The following is a 25,128-nucleotide window of genomic DNA, read 5'->3' as shown; positions in this document are numbered from 1 at the left end:
AACTCCAGCCATTTCTTCCGGGTTTTGTGAAGATACGGAGATGAAACCCTACACATTTTTCTGTGCTGCGATTTACTTTCTGTCTAGGTTGTTCAGTTTCTTGTAGGCATGTGCCGGCAGAACAGTCTGTGGAAGGGTAAAAAAAAAAAAAGAATGGTTTTGCAATTTATTTTAGATATGCCTTATTTTAAATGCAGCTTTAATGTTTTAAATGTTCTAGTGTTCACTACCCTGACAACCCAATCTGTTTTAACTTAATGACTTAAAAAAATTAAATGGTCTTGAAATCCTTGTTTTGCCTGGTAGCTTGTTTAGCTATATGATTATTTGTCTATAAGATAATCAGCTTCTTATATCCGATTTTGAATCCTTCTGAAGCTGTTATACTGTGTTGGGCAATGGTTCGGCTGAATGGGTAGCCAGCAATCTAGGGTAGCGCTAAGGAGCATCCATTTTGATCAGTCACCACCTCTGATTCCATCCCCGCTTGCTGAAGCAGAGGGCCCAAGACAGTGGACCAGATTGGTTAAAACAGGGGTCTGCAACCTGCAGCTCTCCAGATGTTCATGGACTACAATTTGTAGTCCATGGATTTGTGGTCCATGAACATCTGGAGAGCCGCAGGTTGCAGACCTCTGGGTTAAAACAACTTACAACTGCATAAACATTGTACTGGGAAGTCTGAAAGCTGCAGCATCCAATGTAATTGGAGTTCACTGTTCTCCTTTTAAGAGAAGCCACCTGCACCATCACAAGTACAGCTGATCAGAGCTACTACCAACTCCTTTCAAGTTAAATGGGATGAAGTTTCTACTGTTGAAGGGTATCTTCTTCAGTTAAGCTCTGATACGCCAACACCTGCGGCTGAAATACCTATTACTATGGTACCAGAGACACCGAGTGCACAAGGTAATATCATATGCTCAATCTCTCTCTTTCTCTCTCTCTACTTGAGGGTAAAGTGCTTAAAGTTCCCAAAGAACTTTGGGGAGTGGTGATGGAATAAAAATAATGAGTCTGTACACTGCTGCCTCTTCTCCCCCTTCCACATTAGGTTCTAAGGACAGCATTGATGACCTGGGGCAGATTGGTCCTTTACTGGGCAAGTTTCTAAAGGACCGCTTCCCTGGAAGGCTGCTACTGCTGGCTGGATTAATCCACCTCAGTGTTCTATCACCTTGTCTAGCGTTGGTTCACTTTGGTGGGGCAGGAAATTAGCCGCTTCTTTTGCACTTCTGCAGTTTCATAGCGATATAGGGAAAGGGGAGGAATTGATTCTGTGGCAGATGGGGAAAGATCTGTATCTTATAGGAACCACCGTAAAAGAAGGAACTATGCCAAATGCTCATGAGGAAAAAATAATAAACTACCCTCTTTATGAAATGTCTGACCTGTGCGCGTTTCAAGTAGTGTTGTTCTTCAGGGAGATGGGCAAAGAAACTAGGATGGAGAACTACTGTAGAAAATCACTTGAGATTCTCGAAAGATTGCTTAAAATATATTTTTCAGCCTCTTCCTTCACAAAAGAGAAAAGATCCCTTTTGTAACTGGGAGCCCTATTATCTGTTCTAACTTTTTATTTCCCATTCTTCTCTATTTGTCTTTTAATCAAGGGAGGGGAAAACATTGGGCAAATTCACAAGTTCTGGTTCTTGGTGCGTTTCAGCACTCTGGTAAAAATTTGCAGGAGATGGCCCTGCCAGGGTGTGACAGTGGCATGGACTGCAGTAATGAGCATGTGAAGGTGCCTTCTACCAAGACAGACCATTGGTCTATTTAGTTCAGTGTTGCTGTTCTGGCTTGCAGAGAAAGATCACTTCTGCCTGGCATACTTTTGAATTGGAGACGCCACTGACTGTGGCAATCTTCTGCAGGAAAAGCAAATGCTGGGCTGTTGAACTGTCCCCACACCTTGTGCGAGAAACCCCATACCAGAAAATGGAACCTATGTTGAGTGCCTGTTAAGTGGCCAGCTTAGTACTAGGCTGGGTCACAAAGGTCACAGGCAGGCAGGAACAAAACATGAGGGAAGGAGCAGAAGCTTTTCTCTCCTGAGAAGTCTTCCTGTCATATGGAGGCTGGGCCAGGGCAGGACTTGACCTCAGGAGACCCTCTCAGGGTGACCTGGTGAGTCCTTTTAAATCTCAGGTCAGCACTGTGGTCAGATTTACTTCTTTTTTCTGGTAAATGAGAACACTTCCTTGCTTATTTCAAATACACATTAGGTTCTTCCCAGAATTGCAGATTTGGGTTGGGGTTTTCCCGTCCTCTCCTTTTTGCTCAATAAGTTAATTTGAAGTCATTAAAGAGGGAAAATAGTTTCAATATTAGTTATACCTGTTTTCATTTTTGAATATGTTGTTACAAGAAATGGATTGTGTGTGCGTGCGCATGTTAACAATAGAACAGGGTTCTATCAGATCCCACTGATCTATTGTGCTAATGATGGTGCTTTCCCCTGATGCAAGAGACATTTCTGCTAGAGGAAGGAAGAAGGCGCAGCTGTTGGTGCAGCTTGTTGGTGGGATCCAACATACTGTCTCTAGCAACAGGGAAAGAAAGTGCCCCCTAACTGTGGTAGTAGACTTCCAAGTATTTTAGTGCTTTATGTGCACTTCTCTGGTTGAGTGTGTTTTACTGTTACACAAGAGATGGTACTTCCCTGCAGCAGAACCTACAATTAATGCATACTGTCCTTCCTCTAGGAATCAAGCTGGATCTTTGCACCCAAATGATCAATAAACTTCCTAACAATGTAAGTATAGACTTGGGAAGAACCCGTATGGTGTAGGGTATATAGGCTAGGATGTGGGAGATTCAGGTTTGGATTCCCACTCTGCCATGAAAGCTTGCTGGGTGACCTTAGACCAGGGGTCTGCAACCTGGGGCTCTCCAGATATTCATAAGAACATAAGAACAAGCCAGCTGGATCAGACCAGAGTCCATCTAGTCCAGCTCTCTGCTACTCGCAGTGGCCCACCAGGTACCTTTGGGAGCTCACATGCAGGAGGTGAAAGCAATGGCCTTCTGCGGCTGTTGCTCCCGAGCACCTGGTCTGTTAAGGCATTTGCAATCTCAGATCAAGGAGGATCAAGATTGGTAGCCATAAATCGACTTCTCCTCCATAAATCTGTCCAAGCCCCTTTTAAAGCTATCCAGGTTAGTGGCCATCACCACCTCCTGTGGTAGCATATTCCAAACACCAATCACACGTTGCGTGAAGAAGTGTTTCCTTTTATTAGTCCTAATTTTCCCCCAGCATTTTCAATGAATGCCCCCTGGTTCTAGACAGAGTAGAGAGAAAATTTCTCTCTGTCAACATTTCTACCCCATGCATAATTTGTGACCTCAATCATATCCTCTCAGTCAGTCATAAAACTAAAGAGTCCCAAATCTGTGCCTCTCCTCATAGGGAAGGTGCTCCAGTCCCCTCAATCATCCTTGTTGCCCTTCTCTGCAATTTTTTCTATCTCCTCAATATCTCCTTTTGAGATGCGGCGACCAGGAACTGGACACAGTACTCCAAGTGCGGTTGCAATCCACTGCTTTTATATAAGGGCATGACAATTCCTTTGCAGTTTCCATTCTCAATTCCTTTCCTAATGATCCCCAGCATAGGGTTTGCCTTTTTCACAGCTGCCATGCATTGAGTTTCATTCCCAATGGAACTACTAACCAAGACTTCCAAATCCCTCTCCTAGTCTGTGACTGATAGCACTGACCCTTGTAGCTTGTATGTGAAGTTTGGATTTTTTGCCCCTATGTGCATCACTTTGCATTTTGCTACATTGAACTGCATTTGCCATTTCTTAGCCCACTCACCTAATTTATCAAGGTCCGCTTTGGAGCTCTTCGCAATCCTTTGTGGTTCTCTACCACCCTACATAATTTGGTATCATTTGCAAACTTGGCCACCACGCTACCCACCTCAGTACTTCCAGGTCATTTATGAATAGGTTAGAAGAGCACTGGTCCCAAAATGGATCCTTGGGGGACACCACTCCCTACATCTCTCCATTGTGAGAACTTCCATTTTACACCCACCCTTTGCTTCCTGTTTCTCAACCAGTTTTTAATCCATAGGAGGACTTCCCCTCTTATTCCTTCATTGCTGAGTTTTCTCAATAGTCTCTGGTGAGGAACTTTGTCAAAAGCCTTTTGGAAATCCAAGTAGACAATGTCCACTGGTTCCCCCTTATCCACATGCCTGTTTACACCATCAAAGAACTCTAGTAAGTTTGTAAGACAGGATTTGCTTCTGCAAAAGCTATGCTGACTCTTTTCTCAGCAGGTCTTGCTTTTCTACATGTTTTATAATTTTATCTTTAATGATAGATTCTACTAATTTACCAGGAAACAGATAAATAAACTGACTGGCCTGTAACTTCCCTGGTCCCCCCTAGATCCCTTTCTTAAAAATTGGTGGAGACATTGGCCATCTTCCAGTCTTCTGTGGGATGGAGCCTGGATTTCTGTGGGATAAGCTGTACATTAAAGTGAGAAGATCAGTACTTCATGGTTTGGAGCTCTCTCTTAAGAACTCTTGGATGAATGCAATCTGGGCCAGGGGATTTGGTAGCATTTAGTTTATCAATGGCTGCTAGAACTTCTTCCTTCTGCTCCACCACTATCTTTGCTAGTTCCTCGGATTCGCCTCCTAAGAAGCAATTCAGGTGCAGGAATTTTCCTCACCTCCTCTTGGGTGAAGACAGATGCAAAAAATTCATTCAGCTTCTCTGCAATCTCCCTGTCATCTTTTAGCACACTCTTTGTTCCTTCGTCATCTAACAGGCCTATCGCCTCCCTGGCTGGCTTCCTACTTTTGATGTACTTGAAGAACTGCTTGTTATTGGTCTTGATGTTTTGCAGCTTTCATGCGTTCCTCATAATCCTTTTTTGCCTCCCCTTGCAGTTAACTTGTTTCTCTTTTGCCACCGCTTAAAGTTCCTCCTCTCATATTCTTCACTCAGTCAAACTGGACTTCCCATTTCTAAAAGACATTTTCTTTTTTTCTGATAATTTTCTCAACCTCTCTTGTTAAATCCATGGTGGCTTTCTCTTTAGACTGGGTGCTGCCTTTCCTAACTCAGTGGAACAAGATTCCAGCTGAGCTTTTAAGACTGTGTTTTTTAAATAACCTCCAAGCATCTTGGACAGTTTTGACTCTCTTGATTTTCCCTTTCAGCTTCCTGCACACCATCCCCCCATCATCTTTGAGAAATTTCCTTTTCTGAAGGCGAATGCAACCACATTGGTAGTTGTCACTTGTCTCAAGCATGCTGAGATACTGAATCTGGACAGCATTGTGGGACCGCTTAATTCCTCGCATCGGCTCAACAACACTGACTTCCCAGAATTCAGGTCCCTAGTCCCATGCCATAGAATTAGATCTAGGATCACCCCCCCTCACCCCCCCCCCACCCCACCCCCCCCCCCCCCCCCCCCCCCCCCCCCCCCCCCCCCCCCCCGCCCCCCCCCCCCCCCCCCCCCCCCCCCCCTCCCCCCCCCCCCCCACCCCCCCCCCCCTCCCACCCTCCCACCCTCCCCCCCCCCCCCCCCCCCACCCCCCCCCCCCCCCACCCCCCCCCCCCCCCCCCCCCCCCCCCCCCCACCCCCCCCCCCCCCCACCCCCCCCCCCCCCCACCCCCCCCCCCCCCCACCCCCCCCCCCCCCCACCCCCCCCCCCCCCCACCCCCCCCCCCCCCCACCCCCCCCACCCCCCACCCCCCAACCCCCCACCCCCCCACCCCCTCACCCCCCCCCCCCCATCACCCCCCCGCCCCGCCACCCCCCACAGCATCACTTTCAATGTTGTTTAAACTAGGGAGCCCAGAGTATCCCTTAAGGTGGATTTAAAAGGAGAATCTGGGCTCTGTAGTTTAAACAACACTAAAAGTGATGCTGTTTCAGGGTGGATTCCCCGCCTTCAAAAAATAGCATCACTTTCAATGTTGTTTAAACTAGGGAGCCCTGGGTGTGTTCAGATTTGTGTGTTGGGGCATGTTCTATAATGCGATGGTGACTTTGAGATGACCTGGTGCAAAAAATGTTGTTTGGTCATGGTGGGGGAGGGACGCTGCCCATATTGGGGGTGGGCGCAAAACTCAGATTTTGCCCCGGGCTCCATTTACCCTAGCTACACCCCTGCTTTGGGAGCTCACATGCAGGATGTGAAAGGAACAGCCTTCTGCGGCTGTTGCTCTCGATCACCTGGTCTGTTAAGGCATTTGCAATCTCAGATCAAAAAGTTCAAGATTGGTAGCCATAAATCGACTTCTCCTCCATAAATCTGTCCAAGCCCCTTTTAAAGCTATCCAGGTTAGTGGCCATCACCACCTCCTGTGGCAGCATATTCCAAACACCAATCACCCGTTCATTGAAGAAGTGTTTTCCTTTTATTAGTCCTAATTCTTCCCCAGCATTTTCAATGAATGCCCCTGGTTCTAGTATTTATTGAGAAAGAGAGAAAAATTTCTCTCTGTCAACATTTTCTACCCCATGCATAATTTTATAGACTTCAATCATATCCCCCCTCAGACGTCTCCTCTCCAAACTAAAGAGTCCCAAACGCTGCAGCCTCTCCTCATAGGGAAGGTGCTCCAGTCCCTCAATCATCCTTGTTGCCCTTCTCTGCACTTTTTCTATCTCTCCACTCAATATCGCTTTTTTTGAGATCGGTGACCAGAACTGGACACAGTACTCCAGAAGTCTTGATTTGCACCACTGCCTATATAAGAGACGCAGCGACAATCGCTTTGCACCAGTTTTATTTACTCAATTCCTTTTTCCTATAATGATCCCCAGCATAGGGTTTTGCCTTTTTCACAGCTGCCATGCATTGAGTTGACATTCCCATGGAACTATCAACTAAGGCAGCCCAAAATCCCTTTCCTAGTCTGTGAGCTGATAGCACTGACCCTTGGTAGCAGTATGTGAAGTTTGGATTTTTTTTTTTGTCCCCTATGTGCATCTACTTTGCATTTTGCTACATTGAACTGCATTTGCCATTTTCTTAGCCCACTCACCCTAATTTATCCAAGGGTCCCAGCTTGGAGCTCGCTTAGCATGATCCTTTGTAGGTTCTCACCACCCTACCATAATTTGGTATCATCTGCCAGAAACTTGGCCACCACTTTACCACCCTACTTCCAAGGAGTCATTTATGAATGGGTTAAAAGAGCACTGGTCCCAAAATGGATCCAGCTTGGGGACACACTCACTCCTACATCTCTCCATTGTGAGAACTTCCCATTTACACCCACTCTTTTGCTTCCTGTTTCTCCAACCAGTTTTTTAATCCCATAGGAGGACTTCCCCTCTTATTCCTTCATTTGCTGGAGTTTTTTTCTCAATGAGTCTCTGGTGAGGGAACTTTGTCAAAAGCTCTTAACTTTGGAAATCCAAGTAGACAATGTCCACTGTGGTTCCCCACTTATCCACATGCCTGTTTACACCATCAAAAAGAACTCTGGTAAGTTTGTAAGACAGGATTTGCCTCTTGCAAAAGCCATGCTGACTCTTTCTCCAAGCAGGTCTTGCTTTTCTCTACATGTTTATAATTTTATCTTCGTAATGATAGATTCTACTAATTTACCAGGAACAGATGTGTCAAACTTACTGGCCTGTAATTTCCCGGGTCCCCCCTAGATCCTTTCTTAAAAATTGGTGTGACATTGGCCATCTTCCAGTCTTCAGGGATGGAGCCCTGATTTCAGAGGATAGAGGTTGCATATTAAAGTGAGAAGATCAGCAATTTCATGCTTGAGCTCTTTAAGAACTCTTGGATGAATGCAATCTGGGCCAGAGGGATTTGTTGTAGCATTTAGTTTATCAATGGCTGCACCAAGAACTTCTTCCTTGTCTACCACTATCTTTGCTAGTTCCTCGGATTACGCCTCCCAAGAAGCATGGTTCAGGTGCAGGAATTTTTTCCTCCACCTCACCTCTTGGAGTGAAGACAAGATGCAAAAGAATTCCCATTTCGAGCTTCTCTGCAATCATCTTTCATCTTTACCTTTTAACCCTTTGTTCCTTTGTCATCCCGCGTAATCGCGGGCCTGCCGCTTCCTGGCTGGCTTCCACTACTTTTGATGTGCGCGAAGAACTTTGTTTGTTGTTGCTGGTCTTGATGTTTTGCAAGCCATGCGTTCCCTCATAATCCTTTTGCCTCCCTTGCGGCAGCTAACTTGCTTCTCTTTTGCCACCGTTTTGTGTTCCCTCTCATATTCTTCATCAGTCAAACTGGACTTCCATTTTTCTAAAAGACATTTTTTTTTTGCTCTTTTTCTACAATAATTTTCTCCAACCTCTTGTTAACCATGGTGGCTATCTTTAGACTGGGTGCTGCCTTTCCTAACCTGCGGAACACATTCCAGCTGAGATTTTAAGACTGTGTTTTTAAATAACCTCCAAGCATCTTGGACAGTTTTGACTCTCTTGATTTTCCCTTTCAGCTTCCTGCACACTATCCCCCTCATCTTTGAGAAATTTCCCTTTCTGAAGGCGAATGCAACTACATTAGTAGTTGTCACTTGTTCGCATGCTGAGATACTGAATCTGACAGCATTGTGGTCGCTGTTCCCTATCGGCTCAACAACACTGACTTCCTGCACCAGGTCCTGGGTCCCACATAGAATTAGATCTAGGATCACCTCTCCCCTGGTTGGTTCCACAACCATCTGCTCTAAGCCACAGTCATTTAGCATATCCAGGAATGCTCTCTCCTTACTATGACCTGAACATGCATTTTTCCAGTTTATATGGGGATAGTTAAAATCACCCATTACCACTACATTTTTGTTTTTTGTTGGCCTCTCTAATTTCTTTTTCCATCTCAGAATCCTCTTGTGCACTTTGGTCAGGGGGACGATAATATATTCCTAATATTAAACTGTCCTTCACACCTGGTATTGATATCCACAGTGATTCTGTAGGGGAACCAGCTCCCCTTTCATTGTCTATTTTATGTGACACTATGCTCTCTTTTATGTAAAGGGCAACTCCACCCCCAATGCGCCCTGTCCTATCCTTCCTATAGAGCCTGTAGCCTGGTATAACAGCATCCCACTGGTTCTCCTCATTCCACCATGTCTCTGTAATGCCCACTATATCAAAGTCCTCCTTCAAAACTCTGTACTCCAGCTCCCCCATTTTAGGTCGAAGGCTTCTACTATTAGCATAGAGACACCTGTATACCCTGCCTCTGTCCTTAACCTGGGATTTATGTGCTTTACCCTCAAGTCTTTTGTAGACACTATCCCTTGTCACAGGCACATTGCTATGTTCCTTGCTTGTATGTGGTTGATTTAGAAAAACCTCCCTCTCTGTCTGCATCCCCATAGATACTGTATTCCGAACCGAAGTCACCTCTGCTCCTGTCGGCTTTCCCCCAGGGATCAGTTTAAAAGCTGTTCTGCCACCTTTTTAATGTTGAGCGCCAGCAGCCTGGTTCCTCTTTGGTTCAGATGAAGCCCGTCCCTTTTGTACAGGCCTGCCTTGTCCCAAAAGGTTCCCCAGTTCCTGACAAATCTGAAACCCTCTGCCTTGCACCACCTTCTCATCCACGCATTGAGACCCTGTATCTCCGCTTGCCTAGCTCGCCCTGCGCGTGGAACGGGTAGCATTTCTGAGAATGCCACCTTGGGGGTCCTGGACTTCAACCTGTTTCCTAGCAGCCTAAATTTAGCTTCCAGAACCTCCCGGCTACATTTCATGGACTACAAATCCCATTAGCCCCTGCCAGCATGGCTAATTGGCCATGCTGGCAGGGGCTGATGGGATTTGTAGTCCATGAACATCTGGAGATCCACAGGTTACAGACCCCTGCCTTAGACCAATCATGCACACTCAGCCTAACTACCTTACAGAGTTGCTGTGAGGATAAAATGGAGGAGAGAATGATGTAAGCTACTTTGGATCCCCTACTTTTTGGAGGAAAGGCAGAGTATAAAGGAGGTGAGAAAGTAAATAAATAGTAATTTTCTAGGCCTTTCTAAGAAATCACATATTGATTGATCTATGTGGTGACTAGCAAACAAATCATACCTGCCAGTTATTCTGGTAACAACTAATTTTTAACAGGGGCCATAATTTGAATTGAGCCTTGGCTGATGGGATGGGATGAATATCTACCATAGATCATTCTCCTTTTGCCCCTCAGTGCTAATTTCTCCACATTATGTAAAGATACTACATTGTATCCCACTGCAGTGCCATCTTATAATCAATCAAATCAGAATAATAAAAGTCTCAATAAAGTACCCACAGGTGATTTGTAGGAGAGAGGAAGTTCTGTTTAACCCTTCCCATGCCAGCTGTTTGTTCATTCACACATGTAATTCCCATGTGATACACAAAGAAATGGACATTAGCAGTTGAGGGGGCATAAGTGAAGAACTCTGCCAAAGCCTCTCTTACAGTCTTCTTTGGCTATGTTTCTCAGTAGCTGAGGCTGTGTAATGAGGTTTGGGCTTGTACTGAAGGGCAGATGGGAAACCATTATTATTAAGCACTCACTGATACTTTTCCCCCCCTTCCCCAACTAGGTGCAGATTTCGACTTCAGAAACTAAAGCAAAGGTTACGGAATCTGAAAATGCAAAAAAGAATAATTTAATTTCCAAAGAGTCCATTGCCCTTTTATGTCTGCCTGCTAGCACTTTAGGTAAGAAGGCTTCATGGTAAGCACATGGTAAGCATGGCTGTTAGATCTGCTGCAAAATGTATGCTGATATTTGCTGAAGCTCTGCAAAATGTATGCTGAAATGCTCACCAGCTCTTTGGTTTGATGAGATCTGTTGACAATAGTACTGACAAATGGGTTTGTGAGAATGTGGTTTTGTTTTTGATGTCTGTGAGAAGGAAAGCAATCTTGTCAAATGAGAGATTTCCCAGCCCAGAGCATCTGATTTGAAATAAAATTTCTCTTCAGTCGGACAGTAGGAGAGAATGTTAGATATCTTGACGTGAATTGTCCCGTTTCATTCAATTCTGGCTGAGATCAGAGATGCTGATGTCTTGAGCAGTAGAGACGATAGATCAAACTTCCCCATTTTTGAACGCTTATGTCTTTCTGCATTACAAGGTGTGAGGTGCTCTTCCGATGTTTTGCATTAGCAGAAGGGTCTTTGCACTGGAATTGCACACTAGCACTGGTGGAATTCAACCTTATTTTTCTTTCTTAATAAAAGTAAAACCACGAACAAGTTATTGCACTTTGCTTTCCAACTTTTTAGAAAGCACAGAAAAGTGGCTAAACAATGAAAAATCCACTGAACTAACAGTAGATGGAACTCTTCAGAAAGGGTGGAGGTTCTGGGATATCGGGAATAGTTTTGCTGCACAGAATGAAATGAAGGAATGGGGTTCTGTGTGTCATGGCTGAAGAGGGGGGTGGGCTGAGGCACAGCAAGTTAAAGAATATTTTGAGCTAAGTTTTCACACTTCCCTTTTGAAAGAATGGTGTTGCAAAGTTATTAGGGATTTTGCATAGGAGAAGAAGGAAAGATCTTCTGCTTGGGATTCCTTGCCAGCTGCAATTGGTGGGTCAGTGGGTGCCTGTTCTTGTCTCTTCTAGTCTAGCATCCATTGTCTTTCCTTCTGCCCAAAGTGTACTGAGTTACTGTTGAACTTCTGAAAACTATGTTTGAGGATGTTCAGGTGGCAGAGAATCAATACTGGTCAAACAATTAATTCCAAGTTAATTCATGTCATGATATTGTCCATTACTATGTATGAGTGTGAAAGTTGGTCAATGAAAACAACTGACATAAATGTGGTGTTAAAGGAGAGTTTTATGGATACCATGAACGATCGAAAAATCATAAGTGGGTTCTACATCAAATCAAGCCTGAACTCTTCCTAGAACAGTGATGGTGAACCTATGGCATGGGTGCCAGAGGTGGCACTTGGAGCCCTCTCTGTAGGCCCGCACACACAGAGTTCATCACGTGGGGGGTGGAAAATCACCCCCCACAAACACACACACATATCTAGGCTGGCCTGGGCCACTGAGCACGATGTGCACGCACCGCAGTGAGTAGGGAGGACTTGGCTGGCAGGCCTGGTGCCTGTGTTCCGGGTGGCTGCTGCCGGGGGGGCGGGGGGTGGGGTGGGCGAGGAGCAGAGATGCTAGAGAGGCACAGAGCGGTGCGCGTGGGACTTGCTGGAGGCTACAGCAGGCTGACCCCTTCTCGAGCGGGTGGGGCGGAGGGAGCCAACCAGTTTTTTCTAAACTAAAACATCAGCTTCAGGTTAAATTGCCGAGTTGGCACTTTGCGGTAAATAAGTGGGGTTTGGGTTGCAATTTGGGCACTCGGTCTCAAAAAGGTTCACCATCACTGCCCTAGAAGCATGGTGTAGTGGTTAAGAGCAGGTGGACTCTAATCTGGAGAACCGGGTTTGATTCCCCACTCCTCCACCTGAGTGGCAGAGGCTTATCTGGTGAGCCAGATGTGTTTCTGCACTCCTATATCCCTGCTGGGTGACCTGGGGCTAGTCACAGTTCTTTGGAACTCAGCCCCACCTACCTCACAAGGTGTCTGTTGTGGAGAGAGGAAGGGAAAGGAGCTTGTAAGCCACCTTGAGTCTCCTTACAGGAGAGAAAGGTGGGGTATAAATCCAAACTGTTCTTCTTCTAAAATGACTAAACTCAGGCTGTCCTACTGTCTTCATATGAGAAGATGTCACTGGAAAAGATGATAATGCTAGAAAAAGGCAGCAGGAGAAGAGGAAGATTGACTGTATAAAGGAAGCCAGAGCTCTCAGTTTGCAAGATGTGACCAAGATTGTTAATGATAGGATGTTTTTGAGGGTCATTGGCTCAAGGTTGACTCAATCTCTCTCTCTCTCTCTCTCTCTCTCTCTCTCTGTTTGAAAAGATAAAAACTGTGCAATGCATGTGTCTGAAGGGGAGTACTAATTCACAGCTCCTTTAGGGATGCACTGAAAACTTGCTGTCAGTTTCACGCATTGTTCCCCACCCCCTTTCCCCTTTTTCAGGTTCGGAGGTCTCAGCAAATGTAAATGAATTACTTGACTTTGATACAAGAGCTGCAAAATCTGACCCTTCTGTATCCAGTGTTGTCTCCACCGCACAAAATATGGTAACCCAGCAGGCTGTTAAAACTGAGTCCTCCAGTACAAATGGGGCAGTTGTAAAAGATGACACTTCACTAACAACAGTCAGTTCAAAACCTGAAGGTTTGAAATGTTTCACATCCTGTATTTTGAGCCATATATATCTAAGATCATCAGATTTGCTTCTTCCATTTGGCTGTTTTTTGTTTCTTATGTAGAGCCCAGGTTGGACATTCACCCTAGGTAGATGCAGATGTTGATGACAAATTTGGCATCTGGAATCTCCATGCCTCTGCCTGCCTGTCTTTTAACAAGACAATTGTCCTTTTGAATTGTTTTGAGATCTGTTAGAAAGTATTTAGTTCTCAGTGGATTTGTTGCTTCTTAGGCCCTCTTTTTGACCTCTTTTTTTTGGGGGGGGGGATATGTTTTAGAAATTGCCCTTGTTTGGATTATTTTTCTTTCTTAATTGGAAACGTTAGCCCTTTGCTTAAGTGCCTTTTTGTGGATTGCTGTTGACTTTTTTGGTGATCTCTGATAGATATGTCTGAAATGAGCAGTGTGTTATGAGCTTTGTGTGGACAGTATCTAAGGAAAACATTTTGTTTAGGTGAAATCTGTTATTTATAAGGATGACTTCCTTTTCTTAGAAACTTCTTTCGTATTGTCTTGATCTGTCATTCAATATTAAGCCTCACAAACTTAATTTTCACCCCTCATGTTGGGTATAAATTTCAGTTGAAGCTATGTAAGTGTTTTTAAAAGTCCCAATGGCTTTCTGAAAATGCTGGGTCCTCTGGAGTATTGCTGTAGAGCTCTTGAACAAAATATTTTCCTGGACCATTTTTTAAACTACCCAAAGTAATAGCATTTACTTGTCATAGAAGTCTCTCCATACACTCCTTTCAAACTTCATTTCAGCTATACTTATTGACTTCAGCCAGTAGCTTAGATACTGGCAGTCCTATATCTTTACCCGTGGCACTATGCAAGGAGCCCTATCCCTGAAGCAGCATTGGCAGGTTTAGGTTTAACTAAACTTGTGTGATACGAAAATTTTGATTTTTTTTTTTTTTGGAAAATACCTTTGTTATGTTTAGTACATTTGAACGCTAGTCTGTAAAAAAATTTCTGGTTTCTTTCTTTTGCCCCTGAACCAATAATTGTTTTAAAATATTATTTTGGGGTCTAGTCAATGAGACTGCAGCAGCTTCAGCTAGAGTGGCCTCTGTCAGCTCAGATGATTCGTCGGTACAGTTGCCTGTAAGTATATGATCCTTTCTGTTTAATATAGTCAGTATGGCATAAGCAAGGGGAGCCATCTAAAAACTGAATGAAATGATGATGATGATGATGGTGGTGGTGATGGTGATGATGATGTATTTCATCTTGGAAGTCATTGCTTTTAAAATATGATCCACACCACTAGGGAACCGCCATGACTTGTTAGTAACAGTACATGCTTTAAATGCTGAAGGATACCGGTTAAGTCCCTGACATTTGCACTTAAAAGATCTTGGGAAGGACCTTTCTGTTGTGGCCCTGGAGTTTTGTTGTCATGGTACATAGTCATAGTATTGAGGTCTTTGGGCCCTGAAGTCATTTTCGGGTATTCATTAGTTCAGATCTTGCTATAGTAAGGCCCCTATGATTGCAAGCCATTTCCTTTCAACTTCATACCCACCGCGGTAATGATGGCCTGTATTACTGGACAGTTCTAAGAACCGGTAAGAAGATATTTAGTGCGCTGAACACTGGAAATTCTACAATGTTTTCAAGGTGATGTCTTGCAAACAAACATGTCCAGTGGTGGGATCCAAAAGTTTTCATAACAGGTTCCGATGGGGGTGGGATTCAAACAGTGGCGCCGCTGCACACACGCACCTCCAGTCCCTATTGGGCAGGGAGGTTGCTTTAGTAACCCCTTCTCGGCACTCAGAAAAAAATTAGTAACCACTTCTAGAGAAGTGGTGAGAACTGGTTGGATCCCACCTCTGCGTGTCTGATCTGGTGATGTCGTTGCTGCAACATAGGAAGGGTAGACATTGCCCAATTGGATTTTTGAAAAAATTGTCAATTTTCTCTTCCTTTTTCTTCAAACATAAGTATATCAAAGTGGGGGGGGGGGTTGGGAGGGGAGGGAATGCTGGTTGTATAGAAGATAACTTGTACTTTAATTAAACTTTTTGCCCAATCAACAGAAAACTTCTCCATCGAGGCAAAATGCGAGAGTGAGAGGACGCGAACGAAGATGGTATGATGTTGGCATTTTTCAGAGCAACAGTGCTTTGGTGAACCAGTTCTATTTGCTGCCAGAAGAAAAGGCAGTCCTTTCTAGCAAGGTGCTTGTGAATTCTTATACGTAAATATGCTAACATCTTGTTGTCATGGTACAACCAGCCCAGTTGGGTGATCATTTATTTCTTTCATCTGTTGTCCTGTGTTTTCCTCATTACCTCCAACTTGCCCTTACAGTTGTTACCTGCCTTCATGCTCTTCCTCGCTCTCACTGTCCCACCAAAGTATTTTAAGATCCCAGACCATGACCTCAGTGAAGAGGAGGGAGAAGTTGTGGCTCAGTCTTCTGCTTGGCATGCAGAAGATTCCAGGTTCAATTCCCATCATCTCCAGTGAAAAGATCAGGGAGCAGGTGACGCAAAAGATCTCTTTCTGGAAGCCTTGGAGAGCCAGAGCCAGTCTGGACAGGCAGTCCTAGCCTTGATGGACCAGTGGTTGGATTTGGTGCAAGGCAACTTCATGTATTCACATATGGGCTCAAGTTAAGCGTATTTAGATCCCGTTGTGATCAGTAGGAGAGATAACAGCATGTGTTTTCAACACTGCCATTGAAACCAGCAGGTCTTGCACTCATCTGGATTGTGCTCTGTGGTCTGCTCTGCTAATTGTGGCAGTTTTTTCTGGAACAAGGAGCCTTCTGCCGGTGTAAGAGGCTCTCCTGCTCCTTGCAGAAGACTCACTGGGCAGGAGGGAAGTGCCTCCATTGGAACAGATCTGTGGGATCCAGTCCCATTTATCTTAATTTTGCTGATTGGCTCACCCAAGCAAAGTGTTCTAAAGATGCCAACCTGCAAATGAGAAAGATAGCAGCTGCCCATTCATAAACATTCTCTTTGACGGCCCCCACCTTGTGGAATGGTCTGCCTGAAGAGGTCAGGAAGACTCCCACAGATCTGTTATTTTGCAGGATAATGGAAATATTCCAAAGATCTAAGGAGATTGGAACTGTAATATAATGGGACAGTCCAGGAAGGCTTCTTTATAAAGAGGGTGGTATAATTTTGCCTTTACTGCATTGTCTTCTGCCATTGTAATTCTGTTACACCTTGCCTGGGTGTAGTTTGTTGTTTGCCATCCTGCTTGCACTGTCCAATTGCAGTGCTGTATAATTGCACTTTTTTCTTCTTGAGTCACAGTGAAAAATGTAAATAATTGCAGAAAGATACTGAGCCCTGTGGCGTTAAGGGGGCATCATCTGCCAACAAATACGTTAAACTATGGAACAAATTAATAGTCAACGTAATTTCTTTTGTGTGTTTTAAATTTTTAGGTAGAGAATGCAGATGTTCCAAGCAACACTTTACTTAAGAAACAGGATCTTGCTCCTGGCACTTTATACAGGTTCAGGGTGGCAGCAATAAATGGCTGTGGGATAGGTCCCTTCAGTAAAATCAGTGAATTCAAGACCTGCATCCCTGGGTTTCCTGGAGCACCTTCTATTGTCAAAATTAGCAAGGTAAGACTGTTGGGAGGGTGGATTTTTATTGTAGTTCTCTACAGTCCTCAATGGGCAGCATTGGAGCTCATCCTGAATTAGAGCCAGCATATGGGGCACAGCTAGCAAAATCAGCTGTTTTGAATCTGAATACACCAAAGGGAGAAAAATCAGCAAATTACTCTTCGATCTCTTGGAGGATAAACAGGGTACATTCTGTAGTAGAGAAGGGCTGTAGTTCAGTGGCAAAGCACAAAAGGACCTTGTTCAGCAGGCGCTGGGAAAGTGTTTCACCTGCCTCAGGCTGTGGAGTGATGCTGCTAGTTAGAGAGGGCGATAGATGGACTAGTGATCTGGTGGTAATAAGGGAGCTTCATATATTTTTTATATATATATATATATATATATATATATATATATATATAGATAGATAGATAGATAGATAGATAGATAGATAGATAGATAGATAGATAGATAGATAGATAGATAGATAGATAGATAGATAGATATATAGATATAGATATATAGATATATATATAGATAGATATAGATATAGATATATATATAGATATATAGATAGATATATAGATATATAGATATAGATATAGATATATATGCTGGCATCTATTCTCCACTAGAATAGCACACAGCAAGGGGGTAAAGAATAGCCGGGGGAAAACAATGGCAAACTACCCCACAAAAACATCTTGCCTATGAAATCACTGCTTGCAGTGATACCCCAGGGTCGAACATGACTGAAGGGGAAACTTTACCTTTTTTAATTCTCCACTTAAATGATCTCAAGAAGCAGGTATTGGGAAAGTGCATTCTCTGCCTAGCCCATGGAGAACCACTGCAATTCAGAGTAGACTCTACTGAAGTAGGTGGACCAGTGGCGTGACCAGCTGCTTTTTAAGCCCAGACTGTATCAGATTTAACATGGGGAAAAGCAGTATAAACTAGGAGGTGTTTTGTTTAAATTTCCAGCTGTCAATTTATTGAATGGATTGAAGAATACCATTGTCTCTACTTCTCAGCCTTGTATTATGGGAATACTGATATTTGTGCTCTTTATAGGGAGGCTGCCAGGATTACTCTGATTATAGGATGCACTTGGAACGCGCTGTTCTAAATGGTGATAGTGGTGGCATTTATTTTTTTCAGAGCCCAAGCTCAGCCCCACAAAGATGAAAATATTAACACTGGTTTGTTTCCTACTTAGAGTTTTCTTCCATTTCTCCTTCAGACTCAGGCGCCTTCCTCTGAAGTACATAGTTTTCCCACTTAAATTGGAGGAGGATTTCAGACTTCATTCACTAGTGTGGTAGGATACATAGCAGTGTCTGCCCGTCTCTCTCACTCACAAGGAATCATAACCAATCCTCAGATATCTAAAATTGGGAGATAAAGTCTCTTGATAAAGGAGTGAGTTCCCAGGAGCCCTTTTTACGCCCCGATTCTGAATCGCGTCTCTGCTGCAGTAATGCAACACTTCCTGTGAGTTCCGTCATTTATCTTTAGTTTCTCCTCTTCCTCATTAGAGTGCAGATTGTGTTCACCTTTCGTGGGAGCCTCCTGTTTCACCTTCGGGAAATATCTTGGAATATTCTGCCTACTTAGCTATCAGAACCAACCAACTCCATGAAAATCCTAACCAGCTGATGTTTATGAAAATCTATTGTGGTCTTAAGACCTCTTGTACAGTGACTGCTGCCCAGCTTGCAAATGCTCATGTTGATCACACATCCAAACCTGCCATAGTGTTTAGGATCTCGGCCAAGAACGAGCGGGGATATGGACCAGCCACACAAGTTCGATGGCTGCAAGGTAAAGGGAGTGACACATTGCACTTAGATTGTCTGGGAAAATAAATATGTTGCATTCAGATGCGTATCTTTATCTGTAGATGGCAGATGAAGGTTGTGGAAATTTTATTTTTTCATAGAGATATTTTTCTGCCTTTTCAGAAGAAACTGGCTGACTTAGGACTCCCTGAGAGCCATTACTCTAATAATTTGACACCACATGGTCACGCTGTTTTAAGGTGCACAAGATGACCATGCATGAAGGAGAAGGCTGGGGGGGGGGGGGGCGCTAAGGATGTGGTTGTGTGTTCCTATAGGGAAGTTAAGGGTAGAGGATCAAAAGGTCATCTCCTGTTCCTTGGGGTCTTGTTTGGTTGGATTGAGCACAGTGTTTCCATGGGTGCAGAGATTTCTTTGGCTGGAGCAAAACTTCTTTGGCTCCCTTCATCCATGGCAACCCAACATGCATCCCAACACCCTGTTCCTGGGGATCTTCTCTCCTTCAAAAGTAGGATTTCAGAGGCATTTTGGGCTGCTGCAGGAGGGGGTAAAAGGAATTCATGCTGTGCAGGTGGAAATCCTAACTTCTGCAGAAACGCTGCGATGGATTCAGCAGATCGTATCGCAAGTCCAAATCTGGTTTTGCTTGCTTCTTAATGGCACTGCAACTCAAAAGGTTGAGGCCCAGAACTTTAACTGATTTATTTGTATCTTCTTGAGTAGGTTTTGGCCAGGACGCTGGAAGCTAAACAACATGTTCTCTTTCGTTGCAGAAACGAAAACATCAGGTCCAAAATAGAAGCAGCATGCAAGTTGGGAAGTAGCAGTTTGCTTGCATGACATTTTGTAAATCCTCCAAATATTTTATTTTTACATTGTCTTGAACTTCCCAGCATCAACATTGTAGAGGCTTGCAAAAATGGAGTTGTACTGGCTCAGTTTTTCATACCACTTTATCCAGCACGTTCCTGGCTGGAGTCCTTGGCTGACTATCCATTGGGCTACATACACCTCTAAAAGTTTGGGGAGAGTCTTCCTTTCAATTGTTCCCAGCTCATGGACGTAGGTTACCAACGCTCTTTTAAAACTTCCCTGTTTTTTTTAAAGGTTTGTAATGTGGTTTTGGCAGTTACTTAAAGGGAAATTCATGGGGCATACAACATCTCAAATGTTGCTGCTTTCCCATTATAGGCTAACTCAGGGCAGTTTAAAAAGCAGTTTGGAGACCTGCACAGAGACTTTCCACAAATGTCGTACAGCCCTGCAGATCTAGGCCTTTGAAGATATGGCTGAACAAGTTGTTTGAAGACTTCAGTAGCGATATGGCATTCAGAGATGCTGGAAGCAAATTCTTTGGTTTTCAAACATCTTTTCAGAACGCTTGCCTTTTGTCCGTAATGTTGATGATTAGGGGATGATTTTACAATTGTAACCATTTTTGATAACTTAGCTTTGTCTCCCTTTTTGCTGGTTTGTTTTAGTGATGGAGTGAACACATTTTCTTTATGACCGTGTGGTCCCATCCACTCTTACTAGAAACCATAGGAAGGATTTATTAAGTTTGACAGGTTGTGCTGAGATTCTTCCACATTATTAGAGGATGCTCAGTTGACCTGCACAGGTGTTTGATTCTTCCTGTGCATTTTAACATTTACTGGCAGGAGTGATCTGTTGGGAACCCTGATTTGTTTTGAACCCCATGTGGAAAAGTTTCCGAAGAGTTTGAAGCAGTGGTCCCTGCCTTGATGCAGCAGAACTCTTGCAAACAAACAGGGTACAGAAGATGACGGTTAGTTAAGGTGGCGTTAAAAAGTGAGCGCCTTCTTCTGTGGAGAGTTGGTAACCTTTTTGTGTCCCCTTTAAGACCTTTTTAGTCTGTGTCTGCCATGCATGACTGGGCAGCATCACACTTCACAAGAGTACAGGGCTTCTGGTAGGCTCTGCCATTTATCCATTGTGGTGATGTAATGCCAAAGGAGCAGGACTTCTGGCAGACTCAGACCACCTAGTTAGGCACAGCAGTGTCTTGCATCTGGAGAGGACCCTGAAGATTTGCACACCACACCAAATGTTATTGGCAAACATGTGGAAATAAGTGGGCAAAACGTGCTCATTTCTGTCTTGACCTATATGCAGTTATATTCTTCTTGTATCCCCTGTTCTTCACGATATGTTGGTGCAAGACAAATGTTTTAGTTTACAGTGACTTAAAAGTGTATAGAATATTTTAATATATTCATTTTTGTAAAGATTTTTCTAGCATTTGTAAACACATGTTTTAATCCTTGAAAGTATCCCCCTGATGATATGCAAATTGCTAAACTAGTCATTTTGGTTATGAAAAGCAAACTGAGTGTCAATGCACTACTATTGGTTCTCATGGGCATAGAAATGTTAATTCTGTAGATATTTTGAATGTTTACAAGAGTCTTTACATATTGAAAGTCCTCCACAAAGAGTGCTTCGTTTAAAAAAAAGAAAGAAAAACTGTATGCTTTTGTTGGCATATTCATGCTGTTTTGCACTAATAAGAATTTCACTTTGTGATGCTTTGTGTTGCTTCCAGAAAAATTCTGTAGTAAAGTTAAAGCAGTTTTGCACATACAACATGCTTTTATGGCATATATTTTCCTTTTCCCATTAAGCTGCATACAGACATACATGTCTTGATCAATGAACCAACTGCGGATCTGCTCTCACCCTGTTTGTGACAGATGCACTAATTTCCAAACTGAATCGGGCTCTGAAGCAACTAGTGTTTTGTGTTTCCAGCATAAGCCAGCTGTGCATAGTGCTTGTTGGCTGGCTGTTGTGACAATCATGACTCTGTCTCCCCAACATTCTGCACCCTCAGTGCTTCACGTTAAAAAAAATGACTGGCTTTAAAAATTATTATAAAAAAGAACTCTGTAAGCATTTTAACAGCTGGGTACCTGGAGAAAATGTTTTAAATGAAAACTGCCTAACGCATTGGAGGGAAGAGGCAGAGGAGAAGGTCCATGCTGGAGCCAGGCATTTTTGGCAGTCAAGGGGGAGAGCGGATGGGGAGGAGCAGAGTTTTCCCTATGACAAAACAACAACAACCTGGGAATCATTCATACAGGGAGAGATGTCTGTATGCATCTTTTCTCAGTTGTTCAGGTTTTAGCTGAGTTTCTCCTTATAATCATGGCAGTGAATTTTTTAACCTTATTTTATCACTAATGTGCCAGCCACTTCACTTTTTTTCCTGTGCAGAGGTAAAAGAAAACTTTATATGTATATGGCAAAATGAACACCCAACCTATGTTGACACATAGTGGTGTATACAGATAACGCATGGTTTCCTCCTACCTTTGTAGTGGAAACGTAGTGTGAGAAGTGGCCCTTAGAAGGAATAGTAATCTATTCCTAACCCCACAAGTGTACTAAGTGAAGGCGTTTGGATGCCTTTTATGTATAAGTAGTTTACCAAATTGTAGAGTAAAATGGCTGAACGATGCCAGTACACTTGGCAAAGACAGCCTAAAGCCCAATCCAGCAGGAACATGGTTTGTGAACAGCTATAATCTTACGTTCATTTGAATGAGACTTGTAAGGGTTCCTGCGGATTATACCTTTTTGCTTCTAAATAAAATGAAACATGGTTAGGTGCATATGTGCAATAAAGTGAATATTTTGCACTTGGTTTTTCCATCAATGCCTAATAAATTAAGATGGGAATTACTTGATCTGCATGATCAGTTTTAAAGTGGATTACGGTAATGTAGTGCTTTACAATCATTCCTTGTTCACCCTGGTGGGATTGCTTTGAGGGAAGTTACTCCATTTTTACAGATGGGGAACTGAGGCTGACGCCTAATATAGGGAGGATTAGAAATTAGACTCATCTCCAGCACTAACTAATATGGCGGGGAGGAGATTCAGTTCATCACAGTACAGTGATTTGTGGCCAGCCCTTGTACGTTGCAGCACAATCTGTAATGCCACGAGGGGAAAAAATGGAAACCCTCTTTAAAAAAATAAAAAACCTTGTTGAATGGATAATAAATACTTAAAAGTGCTTTCTCTTATTTTCCCCCTAAGTTTTTTAATTACACTAGTAAGTTTTTAAGGCAATGAGGGAGGGTAGCACAGTTAGGTGAAGTTTAGTGAATTTTGTGAGTATTAAGCCGAAAATTCCAAGCTTCCTTTTTTAACTGTAGCCCCAGATCTGTTTCATCAGGGGGTTGTTGCTTTGCATGTTAACATCCTCTTGAGATGGATTTTCAGGCTCCCCCTTGGAAAAAGGGAGTTGGGTATACTGCATAAATGACAGAGAGTGATTTGTTCTTTGCATATATATATGTCATATACAGTGAAACTGACTTCTTCCGTTCATAATGCTTATATTTACCCTTTCCTGTTGCATATGTTTAATATCCATGTCTGAAAAAGTCTGTGAGAGAGCCTCAAGATTTTGGGTGCTCTTCAGAATTAAAAATCATCCAAGCTGTAATGAGAACAGAGCCTTGCTAGCACTGTGAAATAGTTGCTGAGAAAATGTTTATGGCTCTGGTCTTCAAAGGAGGAGAAAGGCCTTCTAGATGAAGTACCTGTGGTTGCCAGGAATGTGCCAGTTCTTCCCTGAATTGTCATACATAGACAATGTGCTTCCTTCCACCTTGGCATACCACACGGTACTTCTGGCTTCAGGTTTGCCAGCAGCTATGGGGGTGTCAAGAAATACCTTTTTAAATACTAAAGGGAAGCTGAAACAAGAGTCTTTTTCTTAATATCTGGCCTGCTCTTGACAGAATGTCAATTATGTCTGATTACTTGGCTATTAATAACTTTGTAGATACGTTACTTAACAATATAATGTGTTGGGTATATCTGTGAGTATTTTTGCACTTTGCGTTCATATTTCTGCACTTGTTTTTAAGGGTGTGTCATGACTACCAAAGGTAAAAATTGTGCCGTTGTTAATGCAGACATGACTTTCAGTGTTTGTGTGCTTCTGCCAATAGACTATATTATTTGTCCATGTCTACAGTTCCATTCCATCTACATGCATCAAATTAGTAACATGCATACCAGTTTTCTGTAGCTTCCCTCCTAGTGTGATGTTACATAACTTTTCTGTACCTGCTTCTCTGATAAGCACTTAAACTTATAACTCCCACTTCGACGATAAAATTTAGAGTCTATAACCAATGATAGTTAATGTCTGACCCACTGGATGTTCACTGAAAATCTAAATCTAATCAGGTTATTTGAGGAATTGGTGAAAGCTGTCTTGTTTGCCTTTGTAACAAACATATGTGTAACATCTTATGTAAATCTGACTCCATCCTGTAGAAACTTCAAGAAGTAATAGATTTGGTATGAAAGTTATAAGTAGAGAAGTCAATGCTGTTTATGACATACTGCATCAATTTTACTTAAAATGTTTTGTGACAATGGATATCTAGTTATGTGAACAAGAAACTGTTATGTATGACTTACAGCAATATCTGACCATAGTTTTGAAGTAGAGCACACAAGTAAGCCATAGACTTTAACAAAAAGATACCACCGTTAACTGGAATGTTGAAATGGGTCAACCCAGCTAAGTCATTGTCTTAAGACCTTGAACAGAAATGGTCTCTACAAAAAAATCCAATATTTTGTACAATGAAATAAAAGTAGCATTGTTCTTTCTTTGTAATAAAGTGATTTGTCTTAAGAATGTTTAATGTCTGCCTCTGTGTTTAAACTAAGATTATATAGAGAAACTTAATCTGTTTAGCTACTCAAGGATCTGGCCAGGTTTTAAAACCAAGGTGTGGTAGGTTATGCAGTCACATTACACAGATCCGAGGGTACCCTCAGTGGCCATCTTTTTGAGGCCATGGAAAATTTGCATATACTGGCCACTATAACTTCTAAGAGTTATTGGATACTCTACCATTTTTGTTATGTGTTAATTGCTGATTGTTTAAAATCAGCTTGAGCAGAATATAGGATAGGAAACACATTTAAAAATAGACATTAATTCATTGTGTTGAGAATGTCAGCTATTCTTTAGTAATTTTATCCTTTCTTTACTTTTGTTTGATTAAAAAAATGTGTAGCCTACTTCATCATTCATTTGGAATCCTGAAAACACAATGATGAAGCTCCGTAAAACACCATCTTGGGTTGGTTTGTTTTTTTCAAAAAAGGCAGAAACGGTAAATAAGAACTAGGGGAGATCAGTGAAAGCTTCTAAAAATTAGGTACAAAAGTACATGGTCTGTGCCTAGGGAAATTCGGAAGCCAATTAAAGCAGTAGTTTTTGCAAAAACTGAACATATTAAGAACTGGATGATTAAATCAGCTTGAGCAGCCCTCCCCGTTCCAACTAATGGGACTCGCCGTTCCTCCCTCCTAGGGAGGATTCTTAAAAGTGGGGTTGCTGGACGCCTCTTACGTTTATCGCTGCTTTAAATTGTTTTAACTAGTGTTTTAGCTGTATTTTATGTTGTACACCGCCCAGAGCCCCTTGGGGATGGGGCGGTATAAAAATCGAATA

General features: G+C 42.9%; 1 protein-coding gene across 1 annotated transcript in view; it reads left to right on the top strand.

Annotated features, from left to right (window-relative positions):
- Nucleotides 1-24,303, top strand: part of HCFC2 (host cell factor C2) — a 47,177-nt gene extending 22,874 nt beyond the window's left edge. The window contains exons 8-16 of the mRNA XM_048502277.1: nucleotides 733-909; nucleotides 2,706-2,755; nucleotides 10,545-10,662; nucleotides 12,999-13,199; nucleotides 14,269-14,339; nucleotides 15,278-15,418; nucleotides 16,645-16,830; nucleotides 18,351-18,636; nucleotides 19,388-24,303. Of these exons, the coding sequence (XP_048358234.1) occupies nucleotides 733-909; nucleotides 2,706-2,755; nucleotides 10,545-10,662; nucleotides 12,999-13,199; nucleotides 14,269-14,339; nucleotides 15,278-15,418; nucleotides 16,645-16,830; nucleotides 18,351-18,636; nucleotides 19,388-19,413 (1,256 nt within the window). The 3' untranslated portion in view covers nucleotides 19,414-24,303. The remainder of the gene's footprint in view (nucleotides 1-732; nucleotides 910-2,705; nucleotides 2,756-10,544; nucleotides 10,663-12,998; nucleotides 13,200-14,268; nucleotides 14,340-15,277; nucleotides 15,419-16,644; nucleotides 16,831-18,350; nucleotides 18,637-19,387) is intronic.
- Nucleotides 24,304-25,128: the final 825 nt, after the last annotated feature.

This window comes from Sphaerodactylus townsendi, linkage group LG06 (assembly GCF_021028975.2).
Source record: "Sphaerodactylus townsendi isolate TG3544 linkage group LG06, MPM_Stown_v2.3, whole genome shotgun sequence".
NCBI classification, from domain to species: Eukaryota; Metazoa; Chordata; class Lepidosauria; order Squamata; family Sphaerodactylidae; genus Sphaerodactylus; species Sphaerodactylus townsendi.
The sequence above is the reverse complement of the archived record's forward strand: the minus strand, read 5'-3'. Positions and strand labels throughout refer to the sequence as shown.